At 44.5% G+C, this 19,135-nt stretch overlaps 1 protein-coding gene across 1 annotated transcript; it reads right to left on the bottom strand.

Moving 5' to 3' along the window:
• Window positions 1–61: 61 nt before the first annotated feature.
• Window positions 62–14,595, bottom strand: mkrn1 (makorin, ring finger protein, 1). Its single transcript, XM_003455632.5, has 8 exons — window positions 14,369–14,595; window positions 13,614–13,745; window positions 6,860–7,041; window positions 5,248–5,471; window positions 3,642–3,856; window positions 2,740–2,850; window positions 2,130–2,274; window positions 62–1,691 (listed from the first exon to the last, which is right to left on the bottom strand). Exons 1-8 carry the CDS (start codon window positions 14,440–14,442, stop codon window positions 1,479–1,481), a joined length of 1,296 nt encoding a protein of 431 aa, XP_003455680.1. The 5' UTR covers window positions 14,443–14,595; the 3' UTR covers window positions 62–1,478.
• Window positions 14,596–19,135: the final 4,540 nt, after the last annotated feature.

The raw sequence follows: 19,135 nt of genomic DNA on the forward strand, positions 1-19,135 counted from the left end.
ACTACTAATCAGAATCTTTAGTAAAGCTGACAGGATCCATGAACAAAGTCGACACAGCAGAGAGCTTTTTAAACTTTAATGTCAAGTTAAGATGGATGGCTGTGGAACATTGAAAACACTCATTTCAGTATAAACATATGCATTCCAGTGGCATTCAACAAGTCAGCACCAGCTGTCAGGAGTGTGTGGGTCAGCGTCTCAGCATCAAGGCTTACTGAAGTCCGTTTGAGCTCAAGCAGTGACTTTCGAGCTGGTTCTGGGGAGGGCTTGCTCTGTGGTACCTCAAGTCCCCGGAGTTGGGGTTAGAGGGTGGTAGTTTTCAAAAGTGTCCGTGCTTACATCATTTATTTGACTGATACTGCAGTTTGCACATGTACGGGGCAAATATTCTCCTTATGTCCAAATACAGGTGAACACCCACAGACTGCGTCGTTGCGTGCACGGGGTTAGCAGATGCTTCACTTACTGAGCAGCTCACGAACTCTGTCCACTAGTGGCTTAGACACATAACTGGGGCTTGCATTTTGTTCAGTAGTACTGCTGTAACAGTGAGAATCACATTGGGCGATCACATTGATGTGTCAGAGAGATTTGAGCTCAAAGTCTCAGGTGAGAAACAGGTTACATGGAGACTCAGGAGGAGGGTTTCCCGAAGAACGCCCGACGCCCAAACCTTTGTTCAGCTGCCATCAGTCACAATGTGGACCTAATTTGTTCCATACAACACAAACTCCTTTGTTTTCTTTGAGTTTTTGGAGCTGTTCAATAAGTGAAGCCTGACAGTAACAAAGACGCCCATCCTGCATCAGGGCACTTTAGTTCATCGTCGGATTTTCTACAGTTTATTGTTGAGGTATAAAATGCTTTAATGGCGTGAACTGTAGCAAATATGTCGCAGTGGAAGATGTCGGTCGTTACGGTCAATTTATTAACCATCAGCACAATATATTTGCCGTCGTCAGCGTTCATAAACAAAAAGTTCCGATCTTCAAAAACCATCTATAAAATCTTACAACACGGCCTCACGATTACAGTAAATGGTGCCGAGTAAGCTCGAGTGCATCTGTAAAGTCTCAGGATTATGTACAAACACCTGGCTAGATAAGAAGTCAAACCCTCACCCACAAATAAACTTGACAATTTTTATTATTTGAAGAAAGTTATAATCTTTGTTAAATTTTATACCGAGTTCTTTTATCATTTCCTTTTAACATGGACCACACGAGAAAGACTCACAAGAATAAATGTCTAGAAAATGTTTAGCACGAGTGCACTGACTTGTTGGTTTTTCCTTTTTTTTGTGTTTTAAATATTTTAGAAGTTCATTATTAATGGCCTGCTTAAAGGCACTGCCACAATACAGGGGTGGAGGGAAAGCTACTGTCCATCACTCGCACAAGACAGTCCATTCTAGTGTCTAGTATATACGGGGGGGTGAGGGGCAAAGGGTGGATGTAGGGCGTCGGTGGTTGGGGCTGCTATAGGTAAATCTCATAGAAATCGTCCAGCTCCTCGTGAAACAAGTCCCACTCGTCCTCTGAATCCGTCACCTCGTCGTCGGTTCCCGCGGCGAGAAGCATGAGGAGCATGTCGCTCAGCTCGAACGTTACCATCTCCTCGTCCTCGTTGTCGAAGGAGTCGGTGCTTTCCCGCTCGTCGAGGATGTCCCACAGCGGTGTTCGCCTCGAGTTCTGAAAGGAACCGGAAGAAAACGCACAAAACGAAACACACATTTGTGCTTTTAACCATATGGACAAAGTGTAGCTACATTTTCGTATTTGTATTCCACGGCTGCTTCTAATGTTTCCTGCACCATCGTTGCCTTGCAGCTACACCTCGAGTCAACCCTTCCTTTTTACTTTTAAGATAGTGGTTGTAGCTTATGAAAACTGTCTGAGCCGGTGCGTCTTATAGCTGTGACGGGGTCCTGCGTTCACTCTTGGCCGTCTCGTGACCTTTCACACTCCTACGAGCTGCTAATCCAATGCTGAAGGTTTTTCTTCCCTCTACAACGCACCAAACTGCACGTGCCCCGTCCCCCCACCGCAGACTTGCAGTGGGTGTCCAGAGCAGAAGATAAACACACTCTCCTGCCCCGCTATGATATGAAAAAGTTCAGAAAAAGTTACCCGGTTCCTGCTGTTGGATCCAGTCTGTCTTCGCTGAGGCTGAGCTTCCTCCAGCCGTCCATCAGGAAAGGCGTGCTTGTAGAAGCAGTTTGAGCCAAAGGGGCACGTTCCGCGACCCTCATCAAAGTATCGGCATGGTTTACTTCTGGAGAAGGCAAAGAGGAAACCAGAGAATAAAGATGCCGTCTGGATAGCTCACACCAGGAAAGCCCCACAGCAGGGGAATCGAGCAAGCTAAAGTCCTTTTTTTAGTTTCTGATCACGACTCCCCACACTGTGCACTCACCATCCCACTGCTGCGACTCTGATCACAGCTTCCTATTCAAAAGTCTGCCTTCTTCATCCTGCAGGATTTAACTTGCTGTCACCGGCCAGCTGCAGAGGCTTAGTTATAATAAGTGCCTTTTAAAGATTCAGCTTCAGTCCTGCGCTACTCCATTATCATTTAGTTTAGTCAAAACTAAAGATGAACAACAACAACTTTGTCTCAGCGTCTTTGTGTCACCGTTTTCCACACTATACAATATGTCGTGTATACATCAGATGGTGCGACGCCTTGTTGCAGCAGCGATGCTCTTTAGTGAGTGTGGGCGTGTCATGCAAACCCTACCCCATGCCGTCTTTGTATTTCTGGATGAGTTTCTGCTTGTCGTCCTTATCTTCCACCCAGTACTCGCTTGGGATGACAAAATTGGATGTGATTCGACACTCTGGACAAGACCTGCCCCCAAAAAAGACAAACAAGATCTTGTTGTTTTGACCCAGTCTCACATATTTGTTGGGGTCATTATCTCACAATGTAAAGTGGCTTTAAGTGACTATTGTTGTGATTACGAGCTATATAAATAAAATGGAACCGAATAAAACACTGGAAGTTCCTTTTAACAACCAAACATGCACTCACACTCCGATGGATGTCCAAGTGTCCTTGGTTAGGCACGCTACCAAGGACACGTGGACGTGTGGACTAGAACAACTGGGGATCAAACCATCACCCTTTTGGTTCAGACAACCTGCTCCACCTCCTGAGAGAAGGGTTAGCAGTCAGACCTAGGCTAGTGTTTATCAGCTAAGTCGTCACGTCGTATTGAAAGAGGTGATGTGTGTTTTCTTGACAGATCTGCGGTGAACCTGATGTTTTCTATGAGCATCGTTTTTCCTAATAATATTTTTGCATTTCACTTTATGCAGACACTCGAGTGTGTGAGTTGGCTGTAGCTCAGGAGGTGGAGCAGCTCATCTCGGTTTGATCCCTGGCTGCTCCAGTCTGCCTGCCAAAAATCCTCACGCTCCCATCCTTGCTATGAATGAGTGAATGAGGCAAGTTGTATAAAGTGCTTTGAGTGCTCAGGTAGAGGAGAAAAGCGCTACAAGAACCATTTACAACGGCTGGAAATGTCTACCCTGACCAGCCGTGAAACAACAAGTGCCGATGTCCTACAGACTCTTACTCCACACCTACAATGTCACTTCTACTTTCTTTCCAAGGCAATAACAGACTGAAGCACTTACTTGATGATTTTGCTCTCAAACTGCTTGGCACTCCTCCACTTGCGAATGCACTTCAGACAGTAGCAGTGGTTGCAGTTGGAGAGGATGCCAAAACGGCGCTCGCTAAGGTTGACCTTCTCAAACACCACCTCCATACACACGCCGCACATCATGTCCTTGCTACGCTGGATGGCAAATGATATCTCCATGTCTTTCTCATGGGCTTCAATGCATGCCTAAAACAGGGAATGACCTTCAGTAAGCTGAAGATCTGAAGAATCAACACAACTGAGAGGCATTCACTGCATGTAGAACATTTCTGGGCTTTAATCAGCTTCTTGTAAATTGGGTGTTGTTGTTTTGTCAGACTGCATTCAGGCAGGAGTAACGCAGACAGATCCAAAGGACGGGTTGAAGGAATCTTGAAAAGAAATCCACGGGAAGAGTCGCAAATAAGGCAGCTGCCCCATTAACACACACTCATGGGCACGAACGTCGGTGTGAGTCTGGGATTTTAATGATTTCTTTAAATTGTTCGTTTTCCAGGGTGGAGGGGATCGCTAATAAACAACAACTGGAAACACAAGTTTAAATTTATATTTTAAACCCACACAAGCTCAAATACATATATGCCCACCTATGGTTAGTGAAATGTCCCCTTTAAAGCCCACCACAGAAGCAGAGCTTATCTTTATGTTTTTACATGATGCCATTTTTGGGAGCAAGTTACTGTACATCAATACAACTGTTATATCCCCAAATTTTGATAATATGTATGCATTAAGCCCATAGTAACTACATGAATTGCAAAAAAGTGCAATAAACTACAAAAAAATTGAAAATCGTTTTTTGCACATATTTCTAGTTAGAGAAACTTCAGAGGTTTATCCCTCAAAACTGTAAATGCAAAAAAGTTGCGCAAACTGCAGGAAATTTATTTTGAGCGTCTTCATAGTGTATCCTAAAAATGAAACTAATTTTTATCAACTGCAGGACAAATGAAAATAAATACTGTTTTGCACAATTTGCAAAAAAACCAGCATCAAAATAAAGGATTTCCAACAGTGCAGTTTCAGCTCTAAGCCTCGCAGAAACCACACAGAGGCACAAAGTCAAACACGGCTTTTAAAAACACCCTGTAGGGAAAAAAAAAAAACTACGTTTCCCACAAAAAAAAGACGCTTCCGGTTTTCGCAGGTAATGGCACACATGCACTAGTTCGCGCTGACATTTATTCTAATGTAGGAAGTGCTATGAACAGCTGATCAGATCAGATGTTTCTGGATTATAATGTTTTTGTTGTTGTCAGCGCTTTTTACACGATTTTTGCAAAGCCATTTGTGGAAGCAAACTGCGACCCGGGACAAGCTGAATCCATGTTACATAAGTACAACTCCTCCAGTTTCACATGCAAAAAAAATAACATAAATAATTGCACTAGCTTATGTGGTTGTAATTCCACCGGGATTTAAAAATGGGGCGTGCGCGCCCCGATGGGCTTAAAGGGTTAAGTAAGGTGCATCTCAAAGATTTTTGGTTTCCATCATCGAGTTTGTGCAATAAAATTATTGCACAAACTCTGTGATGGAATTTGTGAGCCACCAGCAGGCTGTGCTGTAACTGTTACCTTGGTATGCTCTGAGCGCTGAGTGTTGTCAGTGGGGTGGAGCACCTGGAGGCCACACATGTCACATACATCGCCATGGAGATAAGCACAGTTGATTCCATAGCGACACTCTCCAACAGCAGCGTATGGACAGAGCTGCTTCCTCAAATCTTCGTTGTCCAGAGCAGGATCACGGTCAAACTCCTCAATGAGAGGGACTGTGCTCTCCACAGTCACTGGCTCAGCTGGACACACACGCACAGACACGCACAGACACGCACAGACACGCAACAACTGAAGTTGCTCTGTGTTTTCAGATGGAGCACAGCATCATTAAAGTGGAGCATTTTGAGCTTCACATTCTTTGCATGTTCACAGTTTTTCCTGGAGCTCATCCAAACCATCACAGGCTGAGAGGCTGGGTGCACCCTGAACAGCTGCGTCCATTATAAGCGAGACCTTCAAACGCCTTTAACTCAAATGTTTTTTGTTTTCATTTTAATTAAACTTTAATGCCAGCAGCAAGTCTGTCACTGGCAGCACCTTTCATAAGAGTGGGTACGTGGGCAAAAGGGCTCCACGTGTGCTACAATCAGCTGATTTCAGTTTGTGTGCACTGGAGGAGGAAATGGTGGCGGTGCAATCTAAAGCGTGGATATAAGGACAATGCATGAGAGTAAAATGCAAAGTGCATCCAGGACAGAAACAACTGCATTATGCTGCTAACACAACTTCAGAGTTTTGCAAGCAGGCTAACGCAAGAATGCCAACCCAGCAGCCAGACCCTGAACTTCAGTGGGTAACAAACTGATGAGCAGACGAGGTCGCAGCCTCCATTTCTACTTCTAAGTCTCTGTGTGCTGGTTCTTATCTGTGCTGTGTGTTCACACCCAAATACTCAGAAACTTTATTGGTGGTTGGTGTGTGCTCCTGTAGCCTGGAGGTTTATATTGTTTGTAATTACAAGTCAACAAATTTCAGGTCATTTTTTTTGAGAAACTCAAAAATAATATAAGTAATAAAACAAATTACTTCCTCCTGGGAGTAATTAAGTATTGTACTGCAATCCTTATAAGAAACGTCTGCTCTTTAATATGTGTAATATATTACTTTTGATTAACGACTCCAACACTGATCAAAACAAAGAGGTGAAATGCCTCCAACTTGCACAAACATTTGACCCACGACATGCAATTAACTTGCACAGACGTAATGTTTGCATAGCTTAGCTATGAGAAACCCATGAGAATCAATAAGAGCACTGATAAGAAATCAAATCAATAAGCATTATCGATGGATATGGATAATGGAATCTGAAACGCTAAATTCTTATCAATTCCCATCCCTAGCAGTCTACAGCAGTTTAATTTGTTTGAGTCCTGCTACAAAGCATATTTTTTATTTTTTACATCTCTCATTAACGGTGTTGACTTAACTTAGACCCAACAGGCTACGCCGCCTTCAGTCTCAAATGTGTACTGTGGCTCCACACACACATTATTTGGGTTTAAATGTCAGGAAAACAAAACATCGATGTGACAACATGTGTGAATAATTAAAAGATGTTTCCACCATAACAGCAAAAGCATCAGCATTAGTATGCATCATGACGTTATCAATCCTGACTGCTCACCACGTCCACAGTAGGGCTGTCCTGGAACAAACTCTGCAGCATTGACCCAGTCAGGCACCACTGGTCCAGGCGTCGGCCCACTGGGTTCAGGATCTGCTGGACTGGGCAGCGAGACGGAGGCGAGCGGCAGCGTCTGGGAGGCTGGCAGTTCCTCGTTCTTTACTGGTTTAGAGTGTTCAAATCTGGAGAACAACAACATCACACCAGGACTGTTACAATGTAACAGTATACAAACAACACATCACTTCTTAACATTATGTTACATTAATCAGAAAGTTCAGTCTTGGCTCCTCGTATGTTAAAGTATGGACAAGACTCTAAACTCAGAGTTGTTCCTGATGCATTCATCTAAGGGTGGAGCACCCACTCCGAGTCTGGGACAAGTCGCTGCCCCAAGTGGAGGAGCTTAATAACAATATACCAGGTTTAGACATTCACATAATTAAATTCAGGCGTTCCATCACTTCTGGGGTCACAGGTGTATAAAATCAAGCAGCTAGGCCTGCAGACTGCTTCCACAAACATCTGTGAAAGAATGGGTCGTTCTCAGGAGCGCCGTGAATTCTAGCATGGTACCGTGATGGGAGGTCACCTGTGCAAGAGTCTAATCAGCAAATTTCATTGTTACTACAGTGGCATCATAACAACGTGGACGCGATTGGAAATGACAGCAACTCAGCCACAAAGTGGTCGGTAGGGCTACAACTAAAATAATTCTGGCATCCAACTAATCTGCTAACTTGTCTTTGATTAGTCAACGATTATTTCACTCTCATCTCCGCTTCCTGTGGACAAACCTGCTGTTCTAGTCGCCAGTACCTCACCTGCTCAAGTCCACCCACCTGTGAGGATCAGCCTGTCGTCTCGTCCCACAGCAAATTAGAATAATCATCCAGGAAACATCAATTTGAAAATAGTCAAATGTATTTTAAATATTACTTAATGGGATGGTCAGAATAAAAAAAAAAAAAAAAAAAAAAAAAACTCAGGTTATACAAATTAAAGTGCTAGTAATATAAAAAAAAAGGTGCAAACAGGAACTAAAACGGCTTCTGTCCAAAAGTTTTTCCAGTCCAAAACAACAAGTTTCCAAAGTTCAGGAATCTCGATTGCAGTGGAGAAGCTCTGGAGTGAGGCTCGCTCTCTTTGAGGCGATGTTCCCAGCTGCTGATGATAAAGATGCTCAGTCACGACTTCAGCCATTTGAGAGGTGCACGAGCCTCTTTACAGGACAAACTCATCTATACGCCTGTGCTTCATACTAACAGAACAGAATTAGAAAAGACTGTTACTAATCACATCATCATTTCTCAGACGGTGCAGTGTTCAATTAAACTGTCTAATAAGTAAACAACTGATTTAATTAATGAAATACATAACTAAATAAATACGTTATGAATTTAAACCTTCTTTTAAAATTATTGATATGGTTCAACCCACAGATTAGCCTCCTAGCGTTAGCCCTGGTGGTGGGCCATATTTAAAAGGGGAGTAAATAAATAAATAAATAAATAAATAAATAAAGCAGCGTCAGGGCACGCTGACACACACAGCACGCAGAGGTCACCAACTTTCTGCTGAGTCAGTCACTACAGACCTCCAAACTGATGGTCTTCAGATTAACCCACGAACCGTGCGCAGCGAGTTTCATGGAATGGGGTTCATAGGGCGAGCAACAGCATCAAGCCTTAGATTACAAGTGCAATGCAGTGGTGTAAAACACGTGCTTCCATGTGTGTGTTCTCTGGAGTGACGAATCACTCTAGGGTCCAGCAATCCGATGAACCAGTCTGGATTTGGCAGGAGAACGGTACCTGTCTGACTGCAAATGTAAAGGTGTGTGTGTGTGTGTGTGTGTGTGTGTCTGTGTGTGTGTCTGTGTGTGTGTGTGTGTGTGTCAGACATCAGTGTCTGACCTCGCTTCTGGAAGAACGGTCAAAAATTCCCATATTCCATAAAGCTTGTAGAAGGCCTTCCCAGAGGAGTTGAAGCTGTTATGGTTGCAAAGGAAGGATGGACATTGAAGCCTATAGATTAAGAACAGGATGTCAGTCAAGGAGACAAGTGAATCCATTTGGTAGTATAGTTTATCTCATTCTCCCATCCTGGTCACACGTGGTGGGAGAACAGAGAGCTGAGAGGTACTGCTCAAGCTCTGGGTACTGACCGAAGGACTGAGGTCACAGTTAAAAGTACCGTTAATATTTTCCATCACAGCAGACGCGTAACATCCGTGGTTCCTTTCATTAAAAATATTTGTTGGACTGTATATTTTTAACGCCGCTGTTCACACTGGCTGTTTATTTTCACTGGAAAAATTTGAGGGATTAATTTTTTTAACAAGCTTGATTTTTTTCCCTGAGTTTTAGATCCAAATAAACAGATCTGACCAATCAGATCACCTCATGTGGCAAAACGTGTGCTTGTAGCTCAAAACAACACAGCAAATGTAACTGTGTTGGAGTCTGTGCATGGATGAACATGAGGGGTTGGTGGGAGTGGGAGGGACTACAGATCCAGGTAAATGGTACGAGATTCATGCTGCACAGCAAGTCGTCTTCCTCAGACGTTCTAATGGGGGAGAAACAATCATCAGTATCCTTCTCTTCTACCTGACACGCTTGTTTCTGTGCAAGTGTATCAGGTAGGAGGATGCACTGCTTCTGATTTATGTTGTAGACGTGTGTGGTTTAGTTGAACTGTCCCACTAGCAGTTTCTTAACTTTCAAAACTTCACATGTTCAAGTCTGTGATGCCTGTAAAAATATTACACCACCCTTCACAGTGCAGAAATGTTCAAAACTAAATGTTCCACTGTAACAGTTTTATACAGGGTGTACCCTCGATAGGCTCCAGCACCTCCACAATCCTGAAATGGACACACAATCAAGAAACAGATGGACAGGACTGTGTTCTGTCTCCTGAGAAAAAATGCCGAGGACACCATTTGATAAATCTCCGTTATACTTTGTTTGGTATCCATTTTAAACACATTTGGGGTGGCTGTAGCTCAGGTAGCAGAGCAGGTCAGCCACTAATCAGAAGGTCGGTGGTTCGATCCCAGGCTGCATGCCAGATATCCTTGGGCAAGATACTAACCCCATGTTTGCCTACTGGTGGTGGTCAGAGGGCCCGGTGGCGCCAGTGTCCGGCAGCCTCGCCTCTGTCAGTGCGCCCCAGGGTGGCTGTGGCTACAATGTAGCTTACCATTGCCAGTGTGTGAATGTGTGTGTGAATGTGCGTGTGAATGGGTGGATGACTGAAGGTAGTGTAAAGCGCTTTGGGGTCCTTAGGGACTGAGTAAAGCGCCATACAAATGCAGGCCATTTTGATATTCGTGTTTATCCGATCTTTTACTGATCCATTAAACTGATGTGGGGAGTGTTTGTTAATTAATGCGTGTTATTAGTCAACTTCATTATAACCGACGGCTAAAGAAGATCAAAGATTCTAAGCATTCAACAATCCCAATTCTAAAAATACTGCCAGGGGCCCAAGGCACCCCTCAGTCTACTAGCAGATGTACCTGTGGTGTCAGTTTCAAAATCCTACGTCGCCTTGTTCTCAAGTTATTGCATTCACAACATTTTTTAGAAAACGTGACCCCCCTTCTTGAGGTCAAGGTCACTGAGATTCAAACTTGTCCACAATTCTTCGTAGACACTCCAATGTTATCAATTTAAAACTGTTCTCCATTCAGAAACATGTTCACGCCGCCCACCTGCCCAGGTGATGACAATACTCCATCAGCCTTTTACAACAGGGGTAACAATGTTAGGATGCCATCAACATAGATACCCCAATGATATTTTCTTCACAATAGAATATAGAAGAAATATCACATTTTTAAATTGAGCAATGAACAGTAATAATTGTTTAAAGTTGATGGCAGCAACACATCAGAATCAGACTCTTAATGTCGTTGCAGCATTAAAAGACTGAAGAACTAAACTGAGGAATTCTCTCAGTGCAAAAAACGACCGTCACTCAAATTCAACTTAAGCTAAGAAAAAGAAAACTGTTAAATGTGCAGATTCTTATACAGCACTTTACTCTCCCACAGCGTCATACAACATCCCACACTCACCCATTCACACAAGCACTTTCTTCTTGCTTTAAGTGCTTTCTCGCCAACACTCACACACATTCACACTCCGATGGATGCAGCGGAGAGCAACTTGGGGTTAATATCTTACAAAGGCTATTTGGCATATAGACTGGGGGAGCCAGGGATCGAACCACCGACCTTCCGATCAGTAGATGACCTGCTCTACCTCCTTAGATAGATACAGTGGCAGCAGCTGGCTGGCAAACAAACACAATTCCATTTTGCACTAGTCCCCATTTGCCGGTGTTAATGTAAATACCAACAGCGTAAACATTGTACATAAAAGGTCATTTTGGATCTGATTGTCTTTAACTTAGCAGCATCCAGGATGGTGATGGCTGAGGGACAAGAGCTCTCATGAAGGATTTTATTCATGTTCTTGAGATAATCTGAGCTTTGTGGTTCTTTATGTAAGGGGAGCCAGCAGCCAGCTATCCACTGGGCAACATATGTAAGCCCGTGGAGCCCTTTCTTCTGTGCAGCTGGAGATCCATGCACAGAGACAGTAGGTATACTCTACTGTGCACCCAAAGGACACCAACAGTTTTCTCAGGGATGTTATTCTTTCTTACATTTGCCTCCCTGTAACACCATCTAGCCTTTGCAAGAGCAAGAAGTAAAAGTGCAGAATGTGACTTCTACAGCGAGATCTAAAACTCTTAATTAAATTATTGCCCTATCATAACTGGGACAGAGATCACAAGGTAAACATGACTTTGAATGAAAGCAGGCCATTTCTAAACCTTACACACACTTTCCATTTCATAATTTGTTAGAATTAAACGTCCCTGTGGCTCTCCTTTTACCTGTGTTCAAAATTGCATAAACTCAGTCCTACCTGTGCTATCTCTGAACAACTAGGTGTGCATGCATCAGGTACAAATCATGCACCTTGACTCAATGTGGGCTCAATATGGCATCATCCTGCTTTTCTGGTGCTTTCTTTTGTCATTTTCTTAACCATTTACTGAGTAAATCTTAATTACCAGCACATTTCCTGCTTTGTTATTTTATGCATCTTTTTCTCCCCTTGCTTGTTTTTTCTCTCCTTTATGTTAAGGCTAGCTCAGAGCACAAGCAGACTATTCCTAGACTGTGGAGTGTTGAATAAGTGGGGAGGGGAGGGCACTGTGCTGAGGCAATGCATAAAGAAATGAGAGGAGGGAGCTGCAGCACAGTGAACCTGGGGAACCCAGCAACAGAGAGAAACAGACACACAGAGATGGAGCATTATGCAATTGCCATGCAGGCTGCAGTGCACCCTGTCTGGCCCTGGGGGCCGCAGAAGAGAAAGCAGCAGAGAGACAGACACAGTGAAAGAACAAAACGGAGTGCATCACAATAGATAGAGCCCAGGGAATTCAACCTTAATAAACCCCCACAGCGAGAGTCTTTCTCTGGACTTTCAATGCAGGGTGCAAAGGCCTGTGGAGCCTCCAAAATAACGAGAGCACGTCCATGGTGCAGCTCAATCACAGGTAGGGAGGAACGTGACTTAACAACAACACCACACACAACAGTAACTCAGTACTACATAGCAAAGTGAAGGCTTCATAAAGGCAAACATGCTATTAAAGAAAGATGCGAGTGTGTGTGAAACCACTGAGTCCCTGCTGCTGCTGGGGTCCTCAGACTGACTCACCAGCGAAGAGGATCTAACTGGAGCAAACACTGTCTCTGCTGATTGTCTGAGGACTTGACTGGGAGCCTAATCCACTTTTCAAAAAGACCTCTGCATGTTTGAGCCTCGTTAGTATGTATGCATGTTGTTGTTTACTAATATAATACAAACATGCTGTGTGCTAAAACAACGCAGGGTTGAAACAATCTTCACCTTGTTAACAAAGGTTTTGGTCTGTACAACTGTATTTTCATTAAAATTGAGAAGAATAGAAGTAAAGTGCCAAGAAACATTTGTATATTGTTGTATATTTTGTTTATATTTCGCTGCTGAACCAATGAAGAGCTGCTCATCTCTTTCATTCTTTCTGCAACAGTAAGAATAAATAATAACTTGTTCAATCTAAAGCAATCAGAACCCTGCGGAAAATTCACCATCTTCTTTTGGTCAATATAAATAATCTAATGCTTGTGTGTACTTATATATAAATAAAAAAATATTCGCTAACATTTAAATTAAAACACCCTTAGAATTGCCACAAGTCCTTCTACAAAATAAGCTACTTACAAGTCATACTCTGTCAGATTTTAATTAAATTTGTCAATGCATGTTCTAAAACTGTCATCCTACTAATCTCGGCCTCTGAAGACAGAGTCACACTGTGTGTAGCCATGTGTGTAAAATGCACAGCACGACCCAGGCACTCATTTTAAATACAAGAGTTCATCCAGTAGAGCAAAACAGCAGGTCCTCATGTGTGATTGTGACCCCTGACCCCACATAAAGCTGCCACACACACAGACCAACAACATGGTGACATTAAGGCGCAGTCTCAGGTGTCACATCTACTTGAGGGGAACACTTCTGAGAAGCCCTGCTAGCAAACCTGCTATGCTGCCACTTTTAGAAAGCAGCTCAGCTCTCAGCTGAAAACACGTTACAGGGCTGCTGCATCGCACCACGAACATGCAAGCTCAGTTTCGCTCAGGTGCACATTCCCGTTCTGGTGTCAGTTCAGTCTTTACCTGCAACGGTCCCCAAACGCGCAGTTTCCCTTCTGAAAGAATTTGCAAATCATGCTGGCAGGTTTACTGCTGGTCAGGTCATGGGAATATCGACAGTTCTCCCCTTCTTTGCACAGACCGTGCATGAAATATCTGGAAAAACAAAAGAAAATCAAAGTTTACTTAACACATTAAACAGCGCGTTTCCTTTTAGATCCCAGTATCAACGTTAAAAAGCAGCCTGCCAGTCACTTGGATGTAAGCAAATCAAATGCGTGTCGATGTCATCTTTTACTTTCATACTCATAACGCCATCGCGGTCATGTTTAAGGGACCGCGGCGCTAGCTTGGTCCGGATGTGAACCTAGCAGATGATATGACACCGAAAGGCAACAACTAGTTAAAGCCGCTGGTTTAAACGCCGATTAATTTGTTGGTTTTAATGTGAAACTACTGAGAACTGCTAGCTGAGATTAGCTTCAAAGCTTTCGTCGAGGGGCCGCTGTGTGACACTAGCTTTACAGTTCAGCGTTGCCGATCTGATTGTTGAAAGCGTAGCTAGCAGGACGGCGGCTAAACTAGCACACCAGGCTGCTGTGTGACCACAACACAGCGAACATGACAACATCACAGCTAGCTCCGCGAACAGCTGAGCGGACCCTTGAAAGACATTCCCGTCAGTCACTCACAAGCTGCCCTGGCAGCGTTATTCTGGCGTCAAACGACACGGTGTGCCATCGCCGTCTAAATGTGCTAGTTCTATTGTCTTGTCCTACCTGCAGGTTACGTGTTTTGTCCAACCGCCTGTTACTGCTGAAGCCGCCGTTGACGCTGCTGCTGCCTCCGCCATTGCTGTTTATGTTGAGAAGCTACAGCCGGATGTTCCGGACAGTTTCGCTCGAGCTCGGCATCTTTCGTTTGTGGACAATTTAAGTCGAAGTTTACCGAAAACCCGTCTCCGTGCAGACCGCTGTCCACTACGCGGCACCGTTGGCACACACTGTGAGGAGCAGACCCGCAGTGGGTTAGATGTGCAACCTTCTAAATAATCAGGATCAGTTGAAGCAAGCATCATTTCTATTAATCATGAAGAAGAACCAGGCTCGGAAGGTTCCATCAAATATTTGTGTCTGTCTGATATCATTCAATTTAACAACACAAACGTTTTAGAACACCCCAAGTTTTTTTTTATTGAAAATTATGCAGTTTAATGTCTCATTTTCCTCTGAAATGAAAGCATGGTACAAATACGCAACTGGAGTTAAAAAATAAATCATGAAATCAATTTATGAACCAAAATATCTTCTAAACTTTTGACTCATCAAAGTAGCCCCCTTTGGCAGATACCAGAATCGACACTCCACATCAGTTGGTGGCGCTAATGCACCATTTTGCTGTTTGCCAACCGCCAATAAGCAATATAAAGACGAAGAATCAGCGAAACCTTCTTAGTCCCAGAGGGAAATTTAGTTGTCATTGCAGGAAATACACAAGAAACATCAAGCACTCACATAAAATGAGCGTAGAAACAGAGATATTGATATAGGTATGAATATAAATATAAAAGGACAAATATATGTTGTGGTGTATAAAGTGACAGGGTGCACTGAGGTGTGATTCATTCTGTTCCACATGTGTGGACTGGTGGGAGGGTCATGGTCCATTATCCACAGCAGATCTCACAGCTGAACACGCCCGTGGCATTCCTTCTACAATAGAAATCACCTTTGTCACCGTTCAAGCTTTCATGATCAAAATGCTCACATGTTTTGGTCACAATTAGCTTCACTGAAAACAAAAAAGCTGAAGAACACAAGTTTAGATTTCTTTAAGTTGTCATGGTCATGGCAGAATGTCTTGAGACAACTTCATTTTAAAGCTTTAGTCACTTCCTCCCCAGCTTGCCCACCTGATGCCCGTGTCCCACCCAGCCCTGCCAGGTTGGCCGCCCACAGCCTAAGCAACAAGATAAAAATCAAAGTCTTTACCACTGACTATGTTAGGTTCTTTTTAGCGTCATGAGTTGGTAATGTGTTTATTACCAATATATTTATACCATTAAACAAAGAAATCTAACACAATGAACAGAGTAAGTGGTAAAGCATCACCCGGTTACAAGAATCAGATTCATTCATTCTTACCCTGTCAAACTTTATTCTTCATTTCCCCTTTCTCTACTTCCACTTTCTTGGAATTAGAGAAAAAAGTGTTGTAAAAGTGTTCGGTTACCATTAATGTGCTGTTTGTAAGTTTCCGGGTAATTTTTTTTAAGGTTGCAAGGCTAAGACAAGTGGCATTTTTAGTTGTGTTATTATGCAGTGTTTCTGATAATTACACTTCTGTCGCTGTAGAGAAAAATATATATATTTATATATACAATATATTTGTTTCAGCCTTTTATCCATCCAATGAACAGAGACAGTTTATGTTCAACACCAAACCTCTGCAGGTCGCTGCACAAACACAACAGCTAGCATCAGGTTACAGCCTTAAAACTGCGTATCAGATTCATTTGCCCACACAGTTCCCTCTGTAGACCAACAGGATGTATTCACTGTCATTGACTGTCAGTGGGAAGTTGTGCCTGAACAATTAAGCTCTCAGCCACAAACTACAAATAGCAGAGTTTCTATGGGGCCGTGAGGTGAGACCGCCATAAGAGGAAAACTAAACCCAACCATAATGTGTCAGTGTAAACAACATTACCGAAGAAGAGAGTTTCCTTTTCTCCAACTAGAAAAATCTGGACTAAAATAATCATAACAATCACAAAAATAGAAATCTTTGAAATGTCCATACTGCTAATACAATCATCAACATTTTTGGTTGTTTGAGAAGATTTGATAATGTAGAAAACACAAAATACAGCTGAGGCTGATGGGAACAGCATGAGTCTGCATGCATTTGGCTACAAACCACTTTATAGGGCAAATTAAGGATTTGGCTCAGTTTATTTTTATAGAGTCAATTCAAAACAGTCTTTACCTCGAGACATTTGATACGTGGAGGTGATACGCAGGACTAAAATACTGCTCACGTAAATGCAAAATTTCAATTCAATTCAATTCAATCTTTATTGGCAGACTTCATGTCCATAAAAACAAGACAGAAACACACAACACCCCCCCCCAACACAAGGTATAAACCATTAAATATATATATATATATATATATATATATATATATATATATATATATATATATATACATATATATATATATATATATATATATATATATAAACACCCAGCACGCCCCTGCGGGCGGTTTATCCTTCAAGCTCGGGTCCTCTACCAGAGGCCTGGGAGCTTGAGGGTCCTGCGCAGTATCTTAGCTGTTCCCAGGACTGTGCTCTTCTGGACAGAGATCTCCGATGTTGTTCCCGAGATCTGCTGGAGCCACTCGCCTAGCTTGGGAGCCACCGCACCTAGTGCTCCGATTACCACGGGGACCACCGTTACCTTCACCCTCCACATCCTCTCGAGCTCTTCTCTGAGCCCTTGGTATTTCTCCAGCTTCTCGTGTTCCTTCTTCCTGATATTGCTGTCATTCGGAACCGCTACATCGATCACTACAGCCGTCTTCTTCTGTTTGTCTACCACCACTATGTCCGGTTGGTTAGCCACCACCATTTTGTCCGTCTGCATCTGGAAGTCCCACAGGATCTTAGCTCGGTCATTCTCCATCACCCTTGGGGGCATCTCCCATTTTGACCTCGGGACTTCCAGGTTATACTCGGCACAGATGTTCCTGTACACTATGCCGGCCACTTGGTTATGGCGTTCCATGTATGCCTTGCCTGCTAGCATCTTGCACCCTGCTGTTATGTGCTGGATTGTCTCAGGGGGATCTTTACATAGCCTGCACCTGGGGTCTTGCCTGGTGTGATAGACCCCAGCCTCTATGGATCTTGTGCTCAGAGCTTGTTCTTGTGCTGCCATGATTAGTGCCTCTGTGCTGTCTTTCAGTCCAGCTTTGTCCAGCCACTGGTAGGATTTCTGGATATCAGCCACCTCCTCTATCTGCCGGTGGTACATACCGTGCAGGGGCCTGTCCTTCCATGATGGTTCCTCGCCTTCCTCCTCTTTCTTGGGTTTCTGCTGCCTGAGGTATTCACTGAGCACGCTGTCAGTTGGGGCCATCTTCGTGATGTATTCGTGGATGTTTCTTGTCTCATCCTGGACTGTGGTGCTGACACTCACCAGTCCCCGGCCCCCTTCCTTCCGCTTAGCGTACAGCCTCAGGGTGCTGGACTTGGGGTGAAACCCTCCATGCATGGTAAGGAGCTTTCTTGTCTTTATGTCAGTGGGGGGAAAGCTTGTGGGCCTCGGCAGCAGTAAAGCTAGCCGCTGCTAGTGACAGGGTGAGCTTGTGGGCCCCTGGAAGTGCCTCCTCGTGGTGTGGAGTTTGTGTTTGGTTGTGTTCTTTGTTGTTGCAACCTTTTCCTTTTTCTAAGTGTTATTGGTCAAACGGCGTTGCCGGCTCTTTATGTTAAGATTATTTATAATAAAGACTATTTTATTTACTAAAAGCACCTGTCTGTTGTCCTTTCATTCTGTTCTGGACTCATTTGTTACTGGTCCCCTCACTCGCACGCCTAGACCCCTTCGGGGGGAACGTAACAATGTGGGGGCTCGTCCGGGATACATTCGTCAGGCTTCGCTGGAGGGTCCGAGGGACCGCTTCAGCATTCCGTCTTCACTGGAGGGTCCGAGGGCCGCTTCAGCCATTCGTCTTCGCTGGAGGGTCCAAGGGACCTGTCCAGCCTTCATTCGTCTCCACTGGAGGGTCCGAGGGGCCTGTCCAGCCTTCATTCGTCTCCGCTGGAGGGGTCCAAGGGGCCTGTCCAGCCAACATTCGTCTTCGCTGGAGGGTCCGAGGGGCCTGTCCAGCCTTCGTCCGTCTCCGCTGGAGGGTCCGAGGGACCGCTTCAGCATTCGTCCGTCTTCGCTGGAGGGGTCCAAGGGGCCTGTCCAGCCAACATTCGTCTTCGCTGGAGGGTCCGAGGGACCGCTTCAGCCTTCCGTCTCCACTGGAGGGTCCGGAGGACCGCTTCAGCATTCCGTCTTCGCTGGAGGGTCCAAGGGGCCTGTCCAGCCTTCATCCGTCTCCGCTGGAGGGTCCGAGGGACCGCTTCAGCCTTCATCCGTTTCCGCTGGAGGGTCCGAGGGACCGCTTCAGCCTTCATTCGTTTCAGCTGGAGGGTCCGGAGGACCGCTTCAGCATTCCGTCTTCGCTGGAGGGTCCAAGGGCCTGTCCAGCCTTCGTCCGTCTCCGCTGGAGGATCCGAGGGACCGCTTCAGCATTTGTCTGCCTTCGCTGGAGGGTCCCGAGGGACCGCTTCAGCATTCGTCTCCGCTGGAGGGTCCAAGGGGCCTGTCCAGCATTCATTCGTCTCCGCTGGAGGGTCCAAGGGGCCTGTCCAGCCTTCATTCGTCTCCGCTGGAGGGTCCGAGGGATCGCTTCAGCATTCCGTCATCGCTGGAGGGTCCGAGGGACCGCTTCAGCATTCCGTCGTCGCTGGAGGGTCCGAGGGACCGCTT

Source organism: Oreochromis niloticus, linkage group LG17 (assembly GCF_001858045.2).
Source record: "Oreochromis niloticus isolate F11D_XX linkage group LG17, O_niloticus_UMD_NMBU, whole genome shotgun sequence".
Classification (NCBI taxonomy): Eukaryota; Metazoa; Chordata; class Actinopteri; order Cichliformes; family Cichlidae; genus Oreochromis; species Oreochromis niloticus.